General features: G+C 52.0%; 5 protein-coding genes and 2 pseudogenes across 5 annotated transcripts, besides 27 other annotated features; 3 read left to right on the top strand and 4 right to left on the bottom strand.

Annotated features, from left to right (window-relative positions):
- Positions 1 to 100: part of a mobile genetic element that runs on past the window's edge.
- Positions 1 to 6,955: part of a sequence feature (areas not merged during assembly with more than two copies in the genome that could not be assigned to a particular haplotype) that runs on past the window's edge.
- Positions 230 to 255: a microsatellite.
- On the bottom strand, positions 628 to 1,641 carry Tc00.1047053510275.90 (uncharacterized protein; the record flags this gene model as incomplete). Its single annotated transcript, XM_815641.1, has 1 exon — positions 628 to 1,641. The coding sequence occupies one exon, from the start codon at positions 1,639 to 1,641 to the stop codon at positions 628 to 630; it is 1,014 nt and encodes a 337-aa protein (XP_820734.1).
- Positions 1,654 to 1,694: a sequence feature (CT-rich).
- Positions 1,775 to 1,840: a microsatellite.
- Positions 3,218 to 5,431, bottom strand: Tc00.1047053510275.80 (annotated as a pseudogene).
- Positions 6,288 to 6,335: a sequence feature (AT_rich).
- Positions 6,367 to 6,404: a sequence feature (T-rich).
- Positions 6,467 to 6,494: a sequence feature (AT_rich).
- Positions 6,956 to 8,241: a sequence feature (haploid, Esmeraldo-like haplotype).
- Positions 7,176 to 7,219: a sequence feature (T-rich).
- On the bottom strand, positions 7,563 to 8,696 carry Tc00.1047053510275.60 (mucin-associated surface protein (MASP), putative; the record flags this gene model as incomplete). Its single annotated transcript, XM_815640.1, has 1 exon — positions 7,563 to 8,696. One exon carries the CDS (start codon positions 8,694 to 8,696, stop codon positions 7,563 to 7,565), a length of 1,134 nt encoding a protein of 377 aa, XP_820733.1.
- Positions 7,987 to 8,015: a microsatellite.
- Positions 8,242 to 8,428: a sequence feature (haploid, non-Esmeraldo-like haplotype).
- Positions 8,413 to 8,538: a sequence feature (GA-rich).
- Positions 8,429 to 8,875: a sequence feature (areas merged during assembly that could not be assigned to a particular haplotype. This can correspond to areas where the two haplotypes were merged or to regions with more than two copies in the genome that were merged during assembly.).
- Positions 8,874 to 8,932: a sequence feature (T-rich).
- Positions 8,876 to 13,154: a sequence feature (heterozygous, Esmeraldo-like haplotype).
- On the bottom strand, positions 9,139 to 9,744 carry Tc00.1047053510275.50 (mucin TcMUCII, putative; the record flags this gene model as incomplete). Its single annotated transcript, XM_815639.1, has 1 exon — positions 9,139 to 9,744. The coding sequence occupies one exon, from the start codon at positions 9,742 to 9,744 to the stop codon at positions 9,139 to 9,141; it is 606 nt and encodes a 201-aa protein (XP_820732.1).
- Positions 9,291 to 9,342: a microsatellite.
- On the top strand, positions 10,430 to 10,753 carry Tc00.1047053510275.29 (mucin-associated surface protein (MASP), putative; the record flags this gene model as incomplete). The annotated part of the gene is made up of 1 exon (XM_815652.1): positions 10,430 to 10,753. The coding sequence occupies one exon, from the start codon at positions 10,430 to 10,432 to the stop codon at positions 10,751 to 10,753; it is 324 nt and encodes a 107-aa protein (XP_820745.1).
- Positions 10,446 to 10,467: a microsatellite.
- Positions 10,488 to 10,559: a sequence feature (T-rich).
- Positions 11,274 to 11,298: a microsatellite.
- On the top strand, positions 11,355 to 12,491 carry Tc00.1047053510275.21 (annotated as a pseudogene).
- Positions 13,155 to 14,037: a sequence feature (haploid, Esmeraldo-like haplotype).
- Positions 13,912 to 13,953: a sequence feature (A-rich).
- Positions 14,038 to 16,803: a sequence feature (areas not merged during assembly with more than two copies in the genome that could not be assigned to a particular haplotype).
- Positions 14,857 to 14,921: a microsatellite.
- Positions 15,002 to 15,044: a microsatellite.
- Tc00.1047053510275.10 (uncharacterized protein) lies at positions 15,057 to 16,070 on the top strand (the record flags this gene model as incomplete). The annotated part of the gene is made up of 1 exon (XM_815638.1): positions 15,057 to 16,070. One exon carries the CDS (start codon positions 15,057 to 15,059, stop codon positions 16,068 to 16,070), a length of 1,014 nt encoding a protein of 337 aa, XP_820731.1.
- Positions 16,442 to 16,461: a microsatellite.
- Positions 16,591 to 16,658: a mobile genetic element.

The raw sequence follows: 16,803 nt of genomic DNA, 5'->3' as shown, positions 1-16,803 counted from the left end.
TGGCGAGCCCACTGCCTCTCCATTGACTCATTCCTCCTTCCCGTCGTATTTTATTCCTTTAGAAAATTTGAAGATCCGGCCAGCAGCCCAGACGAGTATTTCTTCCTTTCGCTTTCCTGTTTGCGTGTGTGCCACAGGCACGGTTTGATTCAAGTGGCATTGGTGCCTCCACGCCATCACATCCTTCTGCTGCCGCATTTGCGGGGCAAATGGGTTTGTGCATCCAGAGCACACACACACACACACACACACACATCCGCAGCAAAACCATAACTTGCATCCCTCCCATCCGCAGCCAAAAAGGCTCCTCCATTGAGCCACACGGAGACAGGGTCAAGGGGGAATTAGTTTAAGTTCTCTCTTTATTGGTAGCTGCCATGCGAAGCAACAGCAGTCGGGGGAAAAAAAAAGCAGGGAACAAAAGTGAACAAATAGGTATGACAAGGAAACACCCCATTTTTTCCTTTTTTACTTCGTCCGGTAACGGTGCACGTTGCCTGTGAAATTTGGTGCGCACGACGGCAGGGGGTGCGGCCCCCGTTCGGTGAGAAGAGCATTAAAAGCCGTGTCGCGCCCTCGCGCCGCCTCAACTTCACACCAGACTCCAACGTGAGGGCCCCAGCAGCACTAGACTCCGGAAATGACTTCACAGCAGCCTCTACTAGAATTGGGGTGGCCTTTATCCAACGTTGACGCATGAAATACGTTCAATGCGGCCACAAGAAAAATAACGGAGGCGTTTGCCGCCGCGTAGTTGAAGGAAATGCCACCGCAGAGCAACGCCTCCACTAGAAGACGAATGGAATCCTGTCGAGTGGACGTGAAACTCGTCAGGCTGGGGTACTTGGGCACATTAACAGCCCGGTAAAACAACTCCTCAAAGACAACATAGTATACACGTGAGGAGAGAAGAACATGTGGCAGGGCCACGTTGTACGATAGGCCTATCCCTCGCAGCCGCTCTCGTGCCAAGTAATCAAGGGAACGATTGCATTGACACCGCACCATTGTTTTGCCGCAGTCCACAACGGCCCGCACGTTCGTCGCCACAAGCAAATAGGGGGATCGCAACCAAATTGAAAACTTGCACCGTGCCGCATCATACAACACTTTCATATCATCGTCGATGTTGAGCACAGATTCGGTGCGGAGAAGAGAGGCGACAAGCCAGCGATTCGCCACGGAATTGAATGGTTGCGGCACAATTCGCAGGTACGGGGCGTGTCCAGTGCCACTGCATGCTGGTCGATGCCTTGTGTCGTACCTCGACTTCAACGCAGGCAATTCGTCTGGCATTTTTTCCTTCATACCATTCCACACGAGCAGCACTTCATGGACAATACTCTCACCCCTCGGCCAATCATACAGAGTGGCATTCAAAACATGCAACAAACGATCTCTTCGCCACGTCATTGGAAATGACACCACCACTATTTTTGGGGAGTCCTCATGAATGCTGCCTTGAGCGGCAATAAGGGCGATCACTTTGCTCACCATCGGCTGCGACGGCAGAGCAGGCTCAGGATCCATTTGTAATGCCCACACAATGAAAGGAAAAGTAAGAAGCGCCAACACGAGAAGAGCAGGTAGAACGGGACGCAATACGCCAACAAAGCCAAGATGGGCACGTCGCCGCCTCATCCTCACGCCCTGAGAAGAATAAAAAGGGAGGAGGAAGAAGAAGAAGAAGAAGAGACTCCGTCAAACCCTCCCCAACACTTCTTCTCTAATGCCGCGTGGAACTAATAATGAAGACGGGAGAGTCAAGACACACATGTGTATAAATGCACACATAATATATATGCAATGTATATATTATATATGTGGTATGTACATGTATCCCTCTTTCCTCCTCCCTATCCTCCTATGCATTACTTGTTTGTTTTTCCTTACCATCCCTCTCGACCACGTTTACTACCCTTCCAGCCTGTGTACACATGTTCCATTCATCATTTCCCACTCCACGTTACTTTCATTCCTCCCTTCTATTGTTGTTTGATCCCTTCCTTTCCTCCATCCTGGTGAGGAATAGATGGAGACCTCATCCGCCGCACACACACACACACAGGGAGTGGGAGGGAGAACCGCCGTGCAGTCTATCCATGGCCCCCATCTCCCCATCGCCGCGGAGGGAGGCAGCAGCCGCACACAGCACCGGCATCGCCGAGGGGAGCGGCGCCGCCGCAGCGCCCTAACAATGCATTTTTGCCTGTGCCTTGCCATCCGCACCCGCAGCAACAAAATACAAAAGTGAAGGGCATGCGAGAACACAGCCACAAGAGGAATTTGAGGGCTGGGCCACAGACGGGGCGGCGGGTGGCGTCTCACACTCACAAATGGGGCACGGTGCACACCATCCGCTCTCCTCCGAGTGCGCTCAGCAGGCCGGCGCCCAGTCACCTTCGTGCCATCGCAATGGGGGACCACAAACAATCGTCGTCGCGGACCATCGGTGCCTCTAGCAGGAAAGAAAGCAGAAGAAATGGGGACATGTCAACAGCACAATCAGCAGGGACACACCCAACGGAACAAGAAAACACAAAGTAACAGTCAAAACGGCAGAGACAAAAACAAATCCGCAGGGAATTACGAAAAAAAAAAAAAAATGAAACAAACAAACAAACAAAATGTGGGACCCCTGCAGGACTCATGGAAAAAAAAAAAAATGATTTGGCAGGACTTTCATGTGCCATGCAGCTAAAGACGATTGGGTGCTTGCACATATTACCTGCACAAACGAAAAACGTAATAATAAAAAAAGATCGCATTATTCCAGCATCCCACACAACATTCTTCACATTTCATGCGGCATCCGGCCTGTTCCTCCAATCCTCCTTTCGTGCAGTCCGTGGGACGCACAGCCGCAGGGCCGGCAACGCGTGTGGTCAAAAACAAAAACAAACAAGAGGGAGAAACACTCCGCTCATTACAGTGTTCAGCAACCTAAAATTACGCAAAGAAAAAACAACAGTAGTTATTACTCCGGCTGAACTACAGTGAAAAAAGACATTTAAAAGTAAAGAAATTGAAGAAGTAGAAGTAAAAAAAAGGCGGGCAATGCGGCATGTATTCTAGGTGAGGAGTCGAAAATCCACACTCTGTGGCTCAGAAGGCTGCCACCACCCAAATACAATCCCATTAGAAGCAGCAACACACAAGACACGCACGCACGCACGGTGTTGTTACCGTCTAAATCACGCAGTGTCAGTTTCACGTCGTTGAGAGAGGCGAGGTGGTCGTCGGGACTCACGCCGCTCCACACCCTGCGAGGTGACTATTTGTAGTGGGGATTCGTGTCCAGGGGCGTTGTGCCCATTCATTTCTCTTCCGTAATATTCCCAGCAACGTACTCTCTGACACTGTCAACTACTCGAATCTTCTCGGGTGGTGTCGGAGCCGCTTCTCTCGTCGGAATGGGGACCCTGTCCCTGAGTGCACGCATCGCAGTGGAGTTCAGTGGGCGGCTGTACAGAAAGACGTTCGTCAGCGTCACATGAGATTCGTGCCCACCGCACGCGCCAAAGAAAAACCTCAGGACCTCAGGTGGCCTCTCGCCTGTTAACAGCACCTCTTCCTCCCCCAGCGACCGACCAACAATGTGCACAGAGGCCTTGTTGCCTTGCAGCGTGAGTGTGCCACTTGTTGTTCTTTCCTCGGCTCCCAAGTGCTGCTCCGTGTCGTTGTCTTGCCTTCGAACGCCGTCACTCACTTCTTATTATGGCTGTACGACAGTCCCACGGTATGGTTGGACGCAGTGTGCGCCAGCACCGCAGTCAGTGGAGAAGTTTTCCCACTCGGAGTCTCTTCGATGCTCACCGACACCACAAGTGTGAAGTTGTGTCTCAAGGATACATGACGCACTTCATCACCCCGAGTGTTCACAGGCCATATTGCCCTGGACTCAAGTCCCGTCAATTGTAACCCATCGTTGTCCTTCACTGCATTCCTTCACCATCGCATGCAGGCAAGGGTACTCGTCGTTCCACGGGTCATCACTGGCCGCATCGGAAAAAACAGCCACCAGACACGCCGTGGGTGTAGACAAGCTGGAGAAGAAAATGTCCTTTTGCGCCCAAGTACTGAGGATGGACTTGATTGCACTCAGTCCCTCCGTCATGCAGGAAAGTGAAATGACACGGCCCTCACCGTTGCCCCTCCGTTGTAAAAGATGCAAACTGCCATCCGAGTGCATCAGGGTGCTGGCGAGCATCCGATTCGCAGCATTGTCCACGGCAACCGGTCCAACAGAAAACGTGCGGTTGTTGTCCGTGACCCAAAGGCAGAGCGCAGTGGCCCTTTTCTCCCCCGAGGTGTGCCCTCCCTGAGTGCACAGCATGACCTTCCTTTCCTCAATGGTCGCGGTGATGAGGGCATCCACACGCAGGCTTTCCTTCTGAGAGACTCCTGATCGTGCGTTGGCTCACACGGCTGAGAGTGTCCCGATGGCCTCCGTCCACGTTGTCCCCATGTCACGCGACTCGTACACCCTCTGGCCATTCTCGCAGTCAACAATCATGGGAAGTGATCCCTCCCATTCTGTGACGCGGGGGTAAAGGCATTCCGCAGGGGAAATGTCCTCAGAGAGCGCCCAGGCACTGCCGCTGTCCGTCGAGCAAATGATCATGGAGCAAACGTCTTCTGCCTTACTCTTCGCCATCAGAGGAAACACAAGCGTGCCATCCTCCATCACAACACCTGCGCCACCAGAAGCAATGAACTCCGTCCATTCACCTTCGTGAGAAGCAGGAGAGATCCGTTTCGAGAGTGGTTTGGGGCCGCCCCATTCGATCCGTCCACTCTGCCTGCCACCCGTGGGATTCGTGACATCACCCACAACCAGTTTCGGCTCCAAGCCGCCCTCTCTCCAACACCCACCTTCGTAGGACACATCAGAGCCTCCCGCAAGAGGAAACACTCCGTCGCCCTTCATGATTGTTGTGGGGCGGAGCACAACACCCAAACTCTCCTTTCCCTCCGCTGCACCAACCACAGTGTGTGCCCTCCGTGCATCCTTTTATTGACTTCACCAACAACAGTGGACCAATCCCACGCAGAGTCGAAGTATCCCGCAACCACATCAGAAGAAAAGGGCTTACTTAATTGACCACCTTGATATTCGGCATCCATGTGATCTTCGGCGAAAGCAGCAATTACTCCACCAGCACTGATGAGAGAGGGTGAAGCAAACGAATCCCTCGTCGTAACTGGAAAAATCCCATCCTTCGGCTGCACCAGCGTCGTCTGCAGCACAAATAGATCGACTCCCTGCAGTAACTCAACATTTATTGAACCACTCATCGCATCATCAATGGGATCCCTCTTCGGCTCGGTGACAGGCGTGGGCCTTCTTTCGGATGGTGCCGGAGCCACATTGATATTCTAAACGTAAGCAAACTCAGGCTTCGTCTCGGACGTGTTGGTCTCCGTGTTGGATGCGGGACTCGGATCGACGTTATTGGGTGCGTCAGCCGCGGCAGACTGTTGTGCACCCTCGTTCTGACGTGACGGCTCGGCATTCACTTGCGGCGCAGTTGTCCCGCAGGATTTTGTGTCATCCTTCCCTTCACGGGGTGACGGCAACTGACAGATGCCCGTCTGGTCAGCATCGCTGCTCCGTGCAGGCGGATGGATGGTTCCATCGGGAGAAATTTGACGCCGCCACAATTCATGAGGGCCGGCGTATTTATGTGTCGTCACATTCATCGTGAAGGCAACGGTTGCCCCTTCCTCCTTCGTTGCACAGCTGGCAGCACAGTTGCTACATGTGTGCACCGCATTGGCCACATGGCACAGAGCACCCAACTCACCATTCCTGCTATGCATGCGCACATCAAAGCCACTGAAAGTATAATTCTCATGCTGAGCCTCAGCACCGGCAGCAGAACGCTTCTTCCACACACACAGACACACGCACGCGATAGCTCAGGCTACCGTCACTCGGTGCACACAACACATCCACCGCGCGCATCACACCCGCAGGAAGAGAGACGCGGGCTGGGCGCTCCCTCTCTCCTCCTTCTCTTCATGGCCGCGGAAGAAGAGAACAGCCGCCACACGCAAATGCCAGCATGCACTACAAAAGAAGCATCCAAATCGAATGAAATGTGCATCCTGTGCGTGTGTGTGGTTGTGTGTGCCTGCAGACACACGAAGCAAAGAAGTAAAAACAGGAGCAGAGCATGTGAAGGGACGCACAAACAAAAATGTACAGCAGAAGCGCATGGCAGAAATAAAGAGAAAAGGACTGCTCAGGCTCACAATATTGCACTGCAGACAAAGCAGCGGCCATTTATTAAAAAAATTATTAAAATTAAAAAATAAAAAAATAAATAAATCATCTTCACCTTTCCACACCTCACACTTTGGAAAGAAGAAAAAAAGGAAAAAAAAAAAGAAAAGAAAAACCACACACACAAAAAGCAGCTAACTACCATCTTGCTCCAGAAATTGTCTGCATATTTTGTCCAAATTAAAAATTAAAAAGATATTTAAATGTCTTTCAACCGTCTGACCCTCCATGTGTCCGCGCATCGTTTATATTTCATGGGGTCATCTGCGTGTTGCTGCTCCCCTCAGCCCTTTCATCGGCGTGTGAGTGCGGCCCGCAGAGCACAGTCACTCGTGAGTGCGGGGACTGAGAGAAGCACGCAGACATGACGGGAGTCGCGTCACTCCATCGGAAGAGTGAGCGCAGCAAAAGAAAAAACATCGGGGGAAAAGAAATGCTCACAAGACCGACACCGAAGGGACTGCCGGCGCGAGAAATGCACACGCAAAGCAAAAAATCTTAAAAACACGGCGGCAGGGTGTGGCTGTGTGTGTGTGGCGCTGCGGGTGTCTGCCCGCCCTGGTCGCAAAGAAAACAAAACAAAACAAGAGGGAAAGAAATGTGTGCTCCGCCCCACAGGCACTCGTCGCACACCCACACGTCACGGCTCCCTCAGCGCGCCGTTCGTCGCGGCCCCTCCTCATGCGTGCAGCAGGCGAGGCGCACAGGGCCGTCGTCATGAGCGTGTCGGTGGGTGTGCAAGTGGAGCAGTTGGGCGGGAAACACACGGCACCCCTCACAGGAAGAGTGCAGCAAGAAACAATTAAAAAAGGGAAGAGTAGAAAAGAAAAAGAACGTCCATATTGATTGCCCCCAAAAGCAAAAAAGAGATGCGGGAGTTAGAGACAAAAAAACAGAAAGTAAAATAAAAAAAAAAAAAAACAATAAAAAGCCGAAGCGTGGGACGACCAGCGCACACACTCTCATTGCTCCCGTAAAGCAAAACACACACAGGGAGAGATACAGAGAAGGTCGCCCACTCAATGCAATAAAAACAAAAAAACAGTTACGGTGCTCCGCCCATGCAGCCAGGCAGGACGGCAGCGGTGCGTGTCGTGCAAAAGAGAGCACCAACGGGCCTGCATGGGTGTGCATGCATATATACAATGGGCACATTATGTGTGTGCTTCGTGGGATGAGGTGAGGGCGAGAGTCCATGCAAGGGGACACACACAGGGAGAGAGAGAAGGACGAGTATGTGTGCGGGCGGTGCATGGCTCTCTCTCCCTCACCCTCACGCGGCCACCACCGCAGCAGCAGCCGCACACGCAACAACAAAAAGAAGCAAAAGAGGGGAGGTGGTGTGAGAGGCCGCGCTGCTGCTGTCATTGTCGACAGGCTTCGCCGTATCACCTACTTTGGCGTTTGTGGTTGGCGCTGTTGTGGATCCTGCACTCTGAGGGACCGTGTCGTATTTGTTGGCTGATGCAGCTTCACCATCGGAAGTCTTTTCGGGTGGTGTGGCGCCTTCAGTGGAGGGTCGGTTCGGATGATTGGTGGTTGGAGTGTCTTCTGTGCCAGCATCAGACCGCAGGGCCGCGGTTGCCGCGGTGCTGCTGTCGCTGTTGTGAGTAATTGCGGTTTGATTTGTACCAACACCATTTTTATCTTTTGTGGATTCTTTTTGATTGTTTTCTGAATGTTCTCTTCCTTGATCCTGTTGTTGTTTTTGTTGTTGCTGTTGCTGCAGCATTTGATTTTGTTCTTGTAGTTTTCTTTTATTCTCTTCTTGTTGTTGATCGTGTTGCTCACGTTCTTTGTCTTTTCTGTCATCCTCTTCTTTTCCGCCTTCTTTTTGGCTTTGGCCAGGAGACTCTCCTGTATGTATGCCTGATGTTTCCTGCTGGCTGGCAGTTAAATTCACTCCCGAAGCATCTTTGCCAACTACAACTTCTACTTTTTCTTCGGACTTCAGAACTCCTTCTTCGTTCGGTTTCCCAACCTCCTCAACAGTTATTTGTTGTCGACCTCCAGAACCATCACCAATTTTTCTTCCTTCCAATGACCCTCCTGCGGGCTCGCGTGTTGATTTTTCTTTCTCTTCGAGCGCTTGAGCATTTTTTTGTAGTGAGATTTGCTCCTGGTTTTCCCTTCCTTCTTCCTCTTTTTTTTTCAGTCTTTCTTGATCCTCCCCTTGTTTTAATACTTGTTCAACTTCATTTTGTGTATCTTTTCCTTGTAATTGTTTTCCTTTTGTACCTCCTTCTTCTCGTTGTATGCCATCTGCCATTTGTTGCTGAGAATCAGGTATCTCCACACCAGCCTCTGCAACCTCACCAGGTCCCTCGGCCACAGAAACAAAGGCACCGCACCACAGCACGCAGAGGGCACACACCAGCAGCGCACGGCCAGTCATCATCGCCATCATCACTCCTGTCACTTGCGTGTAGCCTTCAGCACAAACCAACTCCCCGTCAACGCAGAGTGAAAGCAAACGGAGAGACACGGTACAGTAAAAAACACCAGCAGCACACCAGCAGCAGCAGCGCACACACCATTACACAAATGGAACCAACACAAATCCAAAACTCGCACAAACCCCTGCAAAAAAATTAAAAAAAAAAAAAAAGATATTATAAAAAAACAAAACAAAAAAAAGAAAAACAGCTAAGGCCCTGCTGCGCATGCATACAATTGTGTCTGAGACGCGTTCAACGTGGCGGATGTAGGCAGCAACGCGGAGCACACAGCAGGGCAGCGGCAGCAAACAAAGCAAAAAACAATCATCATAATTACTCTTAGTTTATAGATCGGGCCACAGTAGACGTACACATGTCCCCGTGGCTGAGTGCTGGCACGCACACACCTCTTCAGCCCACAGCGGTGCACGCCAGCGCGGATACGGCGAGCAGCAGCGGGGCACACACCCACGCAGAGCTGCTGAGGCTGCCGTCGATCTCGCGAAGACTTGACGGTGCACGGGTGGTCGTCGTAGTTGGCGCCTCTGGCGCGGTGGCTGCCCTTGTGGTCGTTGTTGTAGTTGTAGTTGTAGTTGTCGTGGTAGTTGGTGGTGTCTGTGCCTTAGCCTCTTTGTTATTTTTTGACTCATCCGTAGCCTGCTCTAGATTGTTTACCAACGACTCATGAGACTTATCAGTTGAACCTGTCGGATGGGTTTTTTTACCGTCTAACCCTGACTGACCTGACACACTTGTACCTCCCTGCTTAGTAGACAAATTCTCTGATGGCTCTCCCCCAATGGCCGTAACTGGCCTATTAAACGCATCGGTCATAACCGGTTCCGGTACTTTACGAGTAGCTAAACCTAAGGCACTGTTCTCCGGACCTGGTGCGTCCGGTGATGGCGGCTCACCGGAGCCACCTGGTTCCGCGTCAACCGCTGTCACGCACACGGACGGGCAGCAGCACAGGGCGAGCACCAACAGGGCGCACAGCAGACGGCACGTCATCATCATCGTGAGTGTGGTCGTTCAGTGGTGTGGAGCTGATCTGCACAGTGAGGGACATGGAGAGCAACAGGGGAGACGAGAGGTGCGGCAGACACACACACAGAGGGCACACCACATGAGGAGAGGGCAGCAGCCAGGCATGCACCGTAAGCCGCACACCACGCACGACACACACTCCAATCCACGGCAGCAGGCACACACTCACACACACACACAGCCCTGCCGCAACACACAGATGGAAGAGGGGAAGCAAACAGGAGCGGCACACAAGGCTCCACCGCACGTACACACGGCGAGAGCGGTCCGTCGTGTCGGCACCCCTCACGGAGGGTGCGCACACAAGAGGAGGTGCAGCGCACACAGCAACACAAAAGCAAAGTAACTATAATAAAAAGGAGAGATCCCCGCACACCACGTGGATTGCTGGTCCACGGGAAGCGCAGCCAATATTCATCACAAAAACAATTCGTTTCTGTTTCCTTTTCGTTGTACGTTGTGAAAACAATTACTGAGTAGCGCAAGGGCCGTCCGTACCAAAGTGGCAATTATTCCGTCGCATACGGGCCGTCGTGCATGCTGGGCATTCCCAAACAGTCGCAGTCCTTACTCTCAACAACGAAGGCATTCCCACAGTCGATGAAGCAAAGTATCCCGTGGTTCGTCGTGGGATCAGCAGCCCGTGGCGTCTGTGATGAAGCGGAGGTCGCAAAAAAAAAAAAAAAAAAAAAAGACGAACAAACAACCACCGGAAAAAAACACGAAAGAAGAGCAAAAAGAAAAGAAGATACAAAACGTACAAAAAAAGAGGGAAGGAAAAAAAACGAAGGGGGCAGAAGCAGCAGCCAAAAAAGAAGCAACCGCTGATGAAAACACGGCCGCATTTAAAAATATCAGCATGAATAAAATGACCAAACCTGGCGACAGTGACGGCAGCACCGCGGTCTCCCACACCACCTCCCCTCTTTTGCTTTTTCTTGTTGCGTGTGCGGCTGCTGCTGCGGTGGTGGCCGCATGAGAGTGAGGGAGAGAGAGCCATGCACCGCCCGCACACACACTCGTCCTTCTCTCTCTCTCTGTGTGTGTGTGTGTCCCCTTGCATGGACTCTCGCCCTCACCTCATCCCACGAAGCACACACATAATGTGCCCATTGTATATATGCATGCACACCCATGCAGGCCCGTTGGTGCTCTCTTTTGCACGACACGCACCGCTGCCGTCCTGCCTGGCTGCATGGGCGGAGCACCGTAACTGTTTTTTGTTTTGTTTTCATTGCATTGAGTGGGCGACCTCCCTCTCTCTCTCTGTGTGTGTTTTGCTTTACGGGAGCAATGAGAGTGTGTGCGCTGGTCGTCCCACGCTTCGGCTTTTTGTTTTATTTTTTTACTTGTGTTGTGGTTGAGTGCACCCATTTTCCCTTTTATGATTTTTGTGGTTGCTTTGACTGCGGTCACGTGAATCCTCTCTTTTGTATTTTATTACCCTTTCATTGGTGAGAAAGTGTCAGCGTTTTTTATCCTTGTTAAGCCACCACGTTTATATATATATATATATATATATATTATGCGTCAGTTGATCCACGTCGCCACTGCCTGTAGCGCTGCAGGTGTTGCTTGTGATGATGCATGCCATTTGGTTTTCCAGCGGATGCTTTGCTGTCTCCCTGAGGTATTCCTGTTCCATTGACGTTGTGGTGCGTGCCGACGGCGAGTGGTTGCCCCTGTTGATGGTGGGGAAAACGCATCTCAAAGCGCAGGATGCGTTGCAGCTGTACACCTTTGTTTGGGAGGGCCGATGGGCACCCATTCGCATCAATGTGCCCACAAGGGGATTGAATGATACCAGAAATTATTGCCTTTCACAGCGGTCTTACGCAATGCGTTCATTAGGTGAAAATTGAGGTTGTAAGGAAGGTGTTTCTTCCTCTGTGCACGGCAAAATCCTTGCCGAGAAGGCTATCCCTGCTGCTGTCCAACTGCATGCGGATCGTCCGTTTGTCCAGCCACTGGAGGGTCTGTTGATTGCGCCACCATCTGACACGGGCATTGTTTGCAGTCGGTTGGTTCACGGTGCCTGCTGGGCATTGTTGCACTGGTGTTGCCAATTCTGACATGGTGCTGTGCGTGGCTGCGGCGCCGGGTGTTGCGTGATCACTGCGGTGCGCCACGCTGGAGGATGGCCGTCCAGTTGCTGGCGCCATGAACTTTGCCCGGCAGTTTTATTTCATGGAGGTCTCGTCACCCGCATCGCCGCGCATCTGGTGACCCATGCTCTCTGGTTCACCTACCCGCACATGGCCAGCCGCAGCATGGTGAGGAATGTTGCCGGAGTGAGTGGCGGGGCGCTGTCGGTGGTGATGGACTTGACAACTGCCGCGATGGCAGAGGGGGAGCACCACGACTGTAACGACGTTGATGGCATGGAGCTGCAGGATGACGATGGGGACAGGAGGACGCTGGAGTCGCACTTGTGGCAGCGCCACGCGATGGATGGGTGGATGTTTTTGATTGGAGGTGCCGGCTGCTGCACGGAGCTGACGCTGGCCGCACCGGCTGATCTGGGCTGCTTGAGGGTGAAGCGGGAGATGGCGGGGCCGACGCGCTGGAGCAGGAATGCAGTCTGCGAGCTGCTGCAGAGGAATTGATCCGCACTGAACATGAGTGAATATCTCCACATTTTCTGCGAAGCGGGCGTTCCTGTTAGACGCTGCACGTCGGATTGGTATTCCAGTGGTTGGTGTGTAGTATCCGTGAAATGTCAGCAAAGCGCTTAATGGGCAGTTGCTCCATCACTGATTCTTCACTGGATGTGAGTGATGATGACACTGTTATTTGGAGGAGAGAATATTTGTCTGCGATGCCTGGGGATGAGCCCTCTTCGTGGTGTCTGGACACGCTTCCCGCCAATAAGACGGATTTGAGGGAACCGGAGGAGACACATCTCGGTGCTGCCGTGCATGCGGCACTGCGGTGCCTTGGCATGCAGGTGCATTTGAGAGTGACTGAAAAGGGTAACGTTCGTTGGGTATCATGCACGGACGGAGCGACGATTGCGTGTGTCACTCCGCCCCACGATGAGGGAAACGTCATTTGCCCTGACTAAGCGGAGGTGTGCACGACATCCGCCACTGGCGGCAGCATACTTTTGGTGGTTCCGTGGGACGGCGAGGAGAGGGCGTGTGGAGCAGGACGGTACGTCCGGAATTCTTAAAACAAATCTTGCCAGAGGCATCCGTCGCTGTTGCAGAGAGCATTGAGACTGGCCGTGGAACCCCATCGAAGAATGTTGACTCAGCTGCTTTTCAGTTGAATCCATTTCCACAAGGAGACGCCGAGGCTGCCGTGGCGCAACACGACCGCCGAGCGGGAAACAATACCAGCATTCCGACAGGCAGTGAGAAGGAAACAGCACCAGCCGCCTCTGGTCAAAAAAACAAGTCGTCTATGGCCGCTGTTACAGGAGCAGGTGGGTTCGGGACAACGCACGGCGAGGAATCTTCTACGGAAGTGGCGAGCTTGATGGGAGGAAGAAGAACAATCCGCGCCGAAGGAGAGCGCAAACCCAACAACCCTGCGGCCAAGGGAGACCGCTGGGGATGGGGATGCGCAGTCAGTAAAAAAAATATATGGCGTCTCTGGCTGGAGGTGAGTGATCGCTGCCCAAACAAGGCGAGGCTCCTGTTCCAGAAAATAACCACTCCGAATCCGGGAGCGGCGTGAGCCAAGAAGACCGCCTCGCCCTGCTCCACGACACGAAATTGATACTGCGTGATTGGAATGCCGACAGCGCTTCGCGTGTGTGCGTGTCTCGGGTGTCGGTGCTTCTTCTGGGACTGTGTGGAGTTGTCGCGGTCTTGTGGGCCAAATAGTCTGTGAAATTGCGACTACTGACGGAGATTTTGCGCCCCTTTTTTTGCGGTTCCTTAATGTTTTTTTCTTTAGTGGTTGCTTCTGGTGTTTTTTTGAATGATCAGTCTTTTTTTTTATGGTCGGTTGCTGCACACTGTAATGAGCGAAGTGTTTCCCGCTCTTTTTGTTTGTTTTTGTTTTTGACCACACGCGGTAACGGCCCTGCGGCTGTGAAGTCCCACGGACTGCAGGAAAGGAGGATTGGAGGAACATGCCGGATGCCGCATGAAATGTGAAGGATGTTGTGTGGGCTGGTGGAACAGTGCAATCTTTTTTTTTTTTTTTGCTCCAATTTTTATTTTTATTTTTGGTGCGTGTAATATTTATATACACAGACACCCGATCGCCTTGTACTGCATGGCACATGAAGTGTTTGCCAAATTAAATTTTTTTTCCGGGGATCTTGCAAAACTCTCATCCTTTTTTTGTTTTTCATTTTTCGTTTTTTGTTTTTTTGTGATTCCCTGCAGCGTGTTTCTGTAGTTACCGTATCTGCTGTCACTTTGCGTCTCTTTATCCCGTTGAGTGTCCCTCTGCTGGCTGTGCTGTTGACATGCCCTCATTTATTCTGCTTTTTTTCCTGTTATAGGAGCCGATGGTCCGCGACGACGATTGTTTGTGGTCCCCCATTGCGATGGCACGAAGGTGACTGGGCGCCGGACTTCTGAGTGCACTTAGAGTGGGAGCGGATGGTGTGCACCGTGCCCCATTTGTGAGTGTGAGACGCCACCCGCCGCCCCGTCTGTGGCCCAGCCCTCAAATTCCTCTTGTGGCTGTGTTCTCGCATGCCCTTCACTTTTGTATTTTGTTGCTGCGGGTGCGGATGGCAAGGCACAGGCAAAAATGCATTGTTAGGGCGCTGCGGCGGCGCCGCTCCCCTCGGCGATGCCGGTGCTGTGTGCGGCTGCTGCCTCCCTCCGCGGCGATGGGGAGATGGGGGCCACGGATAGACTGCACGGCGGTTCTCCCTCCCACTCCCTGTGTGTGTGTGTGTGCGGCGGATGAGGTCTCCATCTATTCCTCACCAGGACGGAGGAAAGGAAAGGGTCACACAACAATAGAAGAGAGGAATGAAGGTAACGTGGAGTGGGAAATGATGGACCGAATATGTGTACACAGGCTGGAAGGGTAGTAAACGTGGTCGAGAGGGATAGTAAGGAAATACAAACAAATAATGCATAGGAGGAGGAGGATAGGGAGGAGGAAAGAGGGATACATGTACATACCACATATATAATATATACATTACATATATTTATGTGTGCATTTATACACATGTGTGTCTTGACTCTCCCGTCTTCATTATTAGTTCCACGCGGCATTAGAGAAGAAGTGTTGGGGAGGGTTTGACGGAGTCTCTTCTTCTTCTTCTTCTTCTTCTTCTTCCTTTTTATTCTTCTCAGGGCGTGAGGATGAGGCGGCGACGTGCCCATCTTGGCTTTGTTGGCGTATTGCGTCCCGTTCTATCTGCTCTTCTCGTGTTGGCGCTTCTTACTTTTCCTTTCATTGTGTGGGCATTACAAATGGATCCTGAGCCTGCTCTGCCGTCGCAGCCGAGGGTGAGCAAAGTGATCGCCCTTATTGCCGCTCAAGGCAACATTCATGAGGACTCCCCAAAAATAGTGGTGGTGTCATTTCCAATGACGTGGCGAAGAGATCGTTTGTTGCATGTTTTGAATGCCACTCTGTATGATTGGCCGAGGGGTGAGAGTATTGTCCATGAAGTGCTGCTCGTGTGGAATGGTATGAAGGAAAAAATGCCAGACGAATTGCCTGCGTTGAACTCGAGGTACGACACAAGGCATCGACCAGCATGCAGTGGCACTGGACATGCCCCGTTCCTGCGAATTGTGCCGCAACCATCCGATTCCGTGGCGAATCGCTGGCTTGTCGCCTCTCTTCTCCGCACCGAATCTGTGCTCAACATCGACGATGATATGAAAGTGTTGTATGATGCGGCACGGTGCAAGTTTTCAATTTGGTTGCGATCCACCTATTTGCTTGTGGCGACGAACGTGCGGGCCGTTGTGGACTGCGGCAAAACAATGGAGCGGTGTCAATGCAATCGTTCCTTTGATTACTTGGCACGAGAGCGGCTGCGAGGGATAGGCCTATCGTACAACGTGGCCCTGCCACGTGTTCTTCTCTCCTCACGTGTATACTATGTTGTCTTTGAGGAGTTGTTTTACCGGGCTGTTAATGTGCCCACGTACCCCAGCCTGACGAGTTTCACGTCCACTCGACAGGATTCCATTCGTCTTATACTGGAGGCGTTGCTCTGCGATGACATTTCCTTCAACTACGCGGCGGCAAACGCCTCCGTTATTTTTCTTGTGGCCGCATTGAACCTATTTCACGCGTCAACGTTGGATAAAGGCCACCCCAATTCTAGTAGAGGCTGCTTTGAAGTCATTTCCGGAGTCTAGTGCTGCTGGGGCCCTCACGTTGGAGTCTGGTGTGAAGTTGAGGCGGCGCGAGGGCGTGACACGGCTTTTAATGCTCTTCTCACCGAACGGGGGCCGCACCCCCTGCCGTCGTGCGCACCAAATTTCACAGGCAACGTGCACCGTTACCGGATGAAGTAAAAAAGGAAAAAATGGGGTGCTTCCTTGTCATACCTATTTGTTCACTTTTGTTCCCTGCTTTTTTTTCCCCCGACTGCTGTTGCTTCGCGTGGCAGCCACCAATAAAGAGAGAACTTAAACTAATTCCCCCTTGACCCTGTCTCCGTGTGGCTCAATGGAGGAGCCTTTTTGGCTGCGGATGGGAGGGATGCAAGTTATGGTTTTGCTGCGGATGTGTGTGTGTGTGTGTGTGCTCTGGATGCCCAAACCCAATTGCCCCGCAAATGCGGCAGCAGAAGGATGTGATGGCGTGGAGGCACCAATGCCACTTGAATCAAACCGTGCCTGTGGCACACACGCAAACAGGAAAGCGAAAGGAAGAAATACTCGTCTGGGCTGCTGGCCGGATCTTCAAATTTTCTAAAGGAATAAAATACGACGGGAAGGAGGAATGAGTCAATGGAGAGGCAGTGGGCTCGCCAAATCCTCGCTGTTTGCTCCGCATATTTATATATTTATGCATTATGGTGGCCCCACTCTCGCGACATGTTGAACGCTGCATTCGGATTGGATGCATACATACATAAATATATTT

The sequence above is a fragment of the Trypanosoma cruzi genome, genomic scaffold (assembly GCF_000209065.1).
Source record: "Trypanosoma cruzi strain CL Brener 1047053516699 genomic scaffold, whole genome shotgun sequence".
In the NCBI taxonomy this organism is placed as follows: Eukaryota; Euglenozoa; class Kinetoplastea; order Trypanosomatida; family Trypanosomatidae; genus Trypanosoma; species Trypanosoma cruzi.
This window is presented reverse-complemented; position numbering and strand designations above follow the sequence as displayed.